The following is a 6,305-nucleotide window of genomic DNA, read 5'->3' on the forward strand; positions in this document are numbered from 1 at the left end:
TCTCTCTCTGTCTGGCTTTCTAGCTGAATTAGAAAAGGGTTGATGCTGTAATCTATTGACAGGTTTCTGGTTTTGCTTTTTCAAAACCTATTCAGATAACGTCCATGCCAGCCTGTTTATTTTTAGAATTCACTGTCATCAACCAGCATAAACTGTCAGGTTTGCTTCAGGATATTTTGCGTGGATTGCGATTTGCAAAGTACTTCCGTCATCCATTTTGCCACAAGTTATGTTAAAATTCTGGAAGATTTTGGCTGTCCTAGTTTGACTGCCCGGGCTGTTTGCAAGGCTCACCTGGAATGACACTTGATTCACATTTGTATTGCATGGACACTGACATGTGAGTTGTAACTTGTGAATTCTAACATTATATACCAAAAAAAAAAAAAGAGAGGAAGAATGACCGATCAGCCCAGGGTCAGAATTTTTAAGCTCAAAATACTGTCGGGGTAGGTGCTGGTTTGGAATTGATGTCAATTTACGGGCGGGCGTTGGTGCATAGAGTGAATTGTGATCCTTTTCAATGTTTATAGCTCTGTAAATTAAAAATCCGCATTGAGCAAATTTATACTTTTTCCAAAAAAAATGTCTGCTGCATGAATGATTGGATCATGAATGTCTAATGGTGTTTGAAGGAGAGTCCCTGTTGACTGCCACGTGTCAAAGTGTTCACTTTTGATACAACAGCGTCATAGCAAAAGTGGTTTTTTCTATTGAATCAACGAGATGGAATAGCTAGTGGTTTGGGTTAAATGTGGACTGTTACATCGGGAAAAGTTGCTCAAATTTCTACAGTCAAGCGCATCATGTTGCTCCATGGGATTTATGTTGGATTCAGATTATAACCAGATATTGTATATTATAAAGAGGGAAAATCAAATAACCAAAAGATATGGGAAGAGTTTTGATCAATCAAAGCATTCCTGTGAAATTTGATTAATACCACTTAATTGGTCATCGCATGCCAATTGATTGGCTATGTTTTATGAACAAAATATTGTATAGTATTAATAAAATGAATTAAAAATGACCGTTTATATTTTCTGAACAAAATCAATTGAAAATTATTTATATGAAACTTGAACATATGAAAAATTTATTAAAAACGCAATATTCAAATCAATTTTACTAATAGATACAATTATACAACATTTGGATCACCCTTAATCGGATTGAATTTGAATTCAAATCTGGGTCGAGCAGGGCTGTAGGCCCTGCCGGACTGGGTCACAGGGCGGGCCTTGGGCCTGGGCTGAACGGGTTTAGACTGAATGGATTACAATTACCCAAAAAATAAATAAATAAAATAAATAACATTTCAAATAGGAATTTTATTTCATTTAAATTTGAATGAATAATGATACAAATAACAAATTTTGAAATATACAATGGTTGGATACTTCATACTTCATACTTGGATGAATGAAATATGAAAATGGAATAAATTAATAAAATGTAAAAAATACAATATAGTTACAAATTGAAAATACAAAATTACATTAATAGTAAAAAAATTAAATAAAATTAAAATAAAATTTACAATAATTTGAAAAAATAAAAATTTCTATACAACTAGTCAACTATTGTTCATGAATCATGACTTTCATCATCTGCTTCAGGTGAAATATCCGATGTATATAGTAGTATCATGCCCTCATGTGTCTTGTAATTGTAAAGTTGTGATCTATATTCTGAATGACTGCATCTAACCAACCCTGGTATAGTGGTACCTACACTAAAACAACTAAACAAGACTCCGATGGAACTGTAGCCTGTAGACACCGGAGGGGTTAGTAGATCATAGATCACGTGCCATGGGCCCATGGCGGCAAGAACTAGATAATTTTTTGAATGTTTACTTAATCACTACATCAGGCTAAAATATCAAAATTATTTGTTCCCTCACCTAAACTAGAAAAAATTGCTAGTAAATAAATTAAGTTCAGTAACTGAACTTGTTGTAGAAGTATTGAGTAGCAGATTTCTACCTTTTACTTATTATTTCCTATTGCTTTAGATAATTAGATTCATATAAACTATACATTTCAAATAACAAATTATTAATTTATTCTTTTTTATTTCCAATTTCAATATTCATATTTTCACAATATGTTTCAATTGAAATGTCAAAACCATCTTTCCTAATCTTAGGATCTAATATTGTAGCTAAGCAATAAAGGGGAGAAATGTTCTCCCAATATTTTTAAAATTTATTTTCCATTATTTCAACAATTCATTTAAATTGTGGGTTATTTTTTCTTCCTTCTCATGTGTGAGAAAATGTTTACTCAAATGGCCAGTGCCACCCTTGCTACAATAGATAAAACATTTTCTACATTTTTGACAAACTGCTCTTTTCCCCTTTCCCTCAACATTCTCTATTTTAAATAGTTTTCAAATCGGGCTAATAAACTTGGGGTTTTAGGAAGAGCAGGCCATTTTTTTTTTAAATTAAAAAAAATAAAATTAATTTTATTGGACTTACCCTGGATTGCTGGTTTAGAATCCCAATTTGATTTCAATGGTTAAAGCCTTTCAACATCCAAGGCTCCAAGCCTCCCAAATTGCTAACTTAGAGAATCAGACAATTAGCCAATTAGACTCTTAGAGTTCACTCAGATTATAGAGAATGTATGAGAGAGGGAAGATATTAAGCGAATTGTTGAATGTTGATTTTTGAATTGGTGTCAGATGGTGTGATGAGAAGAATGGTGGAAGATATGGCTATTTATAGGAATTGAAAATAATTCAATTACCCAAAATGCACTAAAAACTAACTATGTTTTAGTTGTTGGGAGGGGTATTTTGGTCATTGTAAAGTTAATAATAATTTTCACCAAAAAGCCCCCCAAACTAGTTGTTATATAGTTGTTGGGGGCATTTGTGTTATTTTCCTCCCCTCCATAAGCAAAATACATAAATACCCCACTATATAGCTGTTTACAACTGTTAGGGGGATATTTATGTAAAAAACCCCCCAAAAAGATGAAACTATCCATCTAGCTGTTGGGGGGACTTGGGGCTTGTGGGGAGGGGGGCAACGACTAGTTTTTGATAGGCCGCGCTTGGCCTGCTATGGGCCCTGCACAGCATGGACCATTGTGTCAGGCTTGGCATGGCCCGATTTACACCTCTAGATGGGAACCATGCTATTAAAACCCAAATCCTGCATAGCACTACTACCTCAAATTGGAAAAATGTCACAAGCCAAGAAAGCTAAAGGGGGTCCTCTAGGTATGCAACCATAGGACTCTTCTTGACCCACTCTATGTTTATCTTGTCCTTAAGAGACCTGTCACTGCTATCACATATAGCATTAGTAAAGCAACTGAGCTGTTTTGCACAAATTAGAACTGCCCAACTAAAGAGAGACAGTGATAAAGATGAAGAGATGATGGATATGCTATTGAGTCAAGGCTATTGTTTGTCTTGAAGGGATTACCCGTATAGAGAGCCATATTTTCTTATGGACAGGCCCAGTGTAGATCTCTGAATTCCACTGTAGACCTATAAACATTCAAAATGTCAAAAATCCCCACTCTATACATCAATGCCCTCCCTTGAATTGGCATCAATTTCGAACTGACACCTACCGCATCTGTACTTTGGCCTAAAAATTCTGACCCTGGGCTGAACCGTCATTCTCCCTATTTGTTCTTGTGGCCATTGACGTGTGTGTTAGCTTGTTCTTTGTATTGGAGAATTCTCTCACTCAACCGGCTGTCATCAAAACAAGGAAGGTTCCACCGCCGTTATGATGGCATGTGGGTCATGTCAGGCCCGACATGATGGTCTGGGCCATGTTGGGCCTAGGGTTCCAGGTCCATAGGATGGCACGACTTGTCATGGGCCAGCATGCAATGGCCCGCGGGCTGCACTCAGCCCACCCGATGAATTAGCCATTGGGGGGGGTCCCCAATGGCTAGTTTCAGCTATTTGTTTTTTTTTTTTTATAGAAATACCCTCCTAGCAGGTATAAACAACTATATAGGGTGGTATTTATGTATTTTGGTTTTTTTTTTTTGGGGGGGGGGCGGACAAAGAATGACACAAATGCCCCCCAACAACTATATAATAGCTACTTTGGGGGGAGAGGGAATTTTGGTAAAGTGATAAATAACTTTATAATGACCAAAATACCCCTCCCAACAACTAAAAAGTGGCTAGTTTTTAGGGTATTTTGGGCAATTGATTTATTTTCAATTCATATAAATAGCCATATCCTCTACCATTCTCATCACACCAATTCAACATTTCCTATAAATGGCCCTATCCTCTATCATTTTCAATTCCTACAATGATCAAAGTCAAGATTAATAGGAGAAAATGATGAAGTCAAAATATTTTGTATACTCAATAGATGTATAGCATTTTTTAAATTATTGTAAATTTTGTTTTAATTTTATTTAATTTATTTGATATTTTTTAATAACATAGTTTTTTATTTTTAATTTGTAACTATATTGTATTTGTTTATATTTTATTAATTTATTCCATTTTCCAATTTTCATATTTCATTCATCCAACCATTGTATGCTTTATATCATTCAAACTTAAATGAAATAAAATTCCTATTTTTCTTCAAATTTGTTATTCACTTTATGTCTTTGTCTCTTTGACTTCTTATTTGGTTAAGTATTTTTTTTCATTTCTTTGTTAGATTTATTATTTTTTCAAATTGTTCCCAAAGGAAAGTTAAATATTTTATTTTTTACTTAGAAAAGAAAAAAAATGTTAAAAAAAACCAGTCTGACCCAGTTCGGCCCATGCCCAAAGCCCGACGGCATGGCCCAGGCCCACGGCACAGCCCAGGATGGCCCATGGGCTGGCATGACACAACCCACACTTTGCACGGGCACACAGCCCGTTAGCCAAAGGTAGAGAACTGAGTTTTTCATCATGTGGACTTCCTCTGCTTCCTCGTAAACTCAAAGCTCTCTTGCAGTAGCAACAATAATTAATGGAGTTGTTACTATACCCAATCTTAATCTTCCTACTACCATTGCCAATTTGATCAATGTCTAACTTGATCACCACAACTATTTGATGTGGAGATCACAATTTATAATCATTTTGGAGGGTTTTGTGCCATTGGTTTCATTGATGGCACAATTGGTCGACCAATCAAGACCATATTGCTAAAGGTGATGCTGGACAATCTATTAACCTAGAATGTGCTCTCTGGTAACAAGACCTATTCATATTGAGTTGGATACTATTACGACATCAAGACATCAAGACCATGTGCTACTCAACTTCCCCAGTTGGCGCCTCCTTGATCTTAGTTTCTTGCCACTTGCTCGACAAGCTGACAACCATCAAATTGTATATATAAATACCATTGCATACCAATAATGGTGGTTAGAAGTAGCGGCTGTAGAGACATTGACATCAGAGACACAAACTTCTCTAATCCTACATCTCCATACTATTTTGGCTCCTCAAACAACCCTAGCATGGTGCTAGTCACCACTCTTTTGAGCGTTGACAACTATCCGATTTCGAAAAGAGCAATGACCAATGCTCTATGGGCAAAGAGCAAGATCGGTTTTGTTGATGGCACAATATTGAATCTAGAACAGACAAGACCCGCAGAGCTCTTTGCTTGGAAGAAATGTAATTCAATGGTCATATCTTGGATTTACAATGCCTTGGCCAGAGAGTTATATGACAGCGTTGCTTACATGGATGATTCCCGCCCAATCTGGTTGGATCTTGAAGAAAGATTCTTGCAGGGAAATGTTCCCCGTGTATTTCACTTGAAACAAGAATTAGCTCTGCTCAGACAAGACAACCTCTCTATTTCAATGTATTACATGAAGATGAAGGCAATCTGGGATGAACTCTCAAGTTATATCCCAGCGCTTGTATGCACTTGCTGTACATGTGGTGTGATGAAAGGTCTAGTAGAAGAACGCGAGAAAGATCGCGTCTACCAGTTTCTCATGGGTCTTAATGACCGCTTCAGCACTGTTTGCTCCAACATTCTTGGAATGGAGCCATTTCCATCTGTGAGCAAGGCATATGCCTTAATTACATAGGAGGAGAAACATCAGTTGGTTACTGGCAATGAAATCCTATGATTGAAGCAGCAGTTTTCCATGTGTCTAATCAAGCCAAGGGTAGTTCCAAGAACACCAAAGATTGGCCAAAGCTCTGTTGTGATCACTGCAAAAAGACAGGACACAACAAAGATCGCTGTTATGAACTTGTTGGTTATCCTCTTGGCTGGGATGTGAAAGGAAAATCCGGCATGAAGAAAACCCATTTTCAAGAAAAGGATAACATCTATACCTCGAGGCCAA

At 36.6% G+C, this 6,305-nt stretch overlaps 1 protein-coding gene across 1 annotated transcript; it reads left to right on the forward strand.

The window, feature by feature from the left end:
• The first annotated feature begins 5,354 nt into the window (after positions 1–5,354).
• LOC148874714 (uncharacterized) lies at positions 5,355–6,041 on the forward strand. Its single transcript, XM_088962664.1, has one exon. It carries the CDS (start codon positions 5,355–5,357, stop codon positions 6,039–6,041), a length of 687 nt encoding a protein of 228 aa, XP_088818790.1.
• The last annotated feature ends 264 nt before the right edge of the window (positions 6,042–6,305 follow it).

This window comes from Nelumbo lutea, chromosome 1, assembly GCF_056320005.1.
Source record: "Nelumbo lutea isolate HS-2025 chromosome 1, American lotus-T2T, whole genome shotgun sequence".
In the NCBI taxonomy this organism is placed as follows: domain Eukaryota; kingdom Viridiplantae; phylum Streptophyta; class Magnoliopsida; order Proteales; family Nelumbonaceae; genus Nelumbo; species Nelumbo lutea.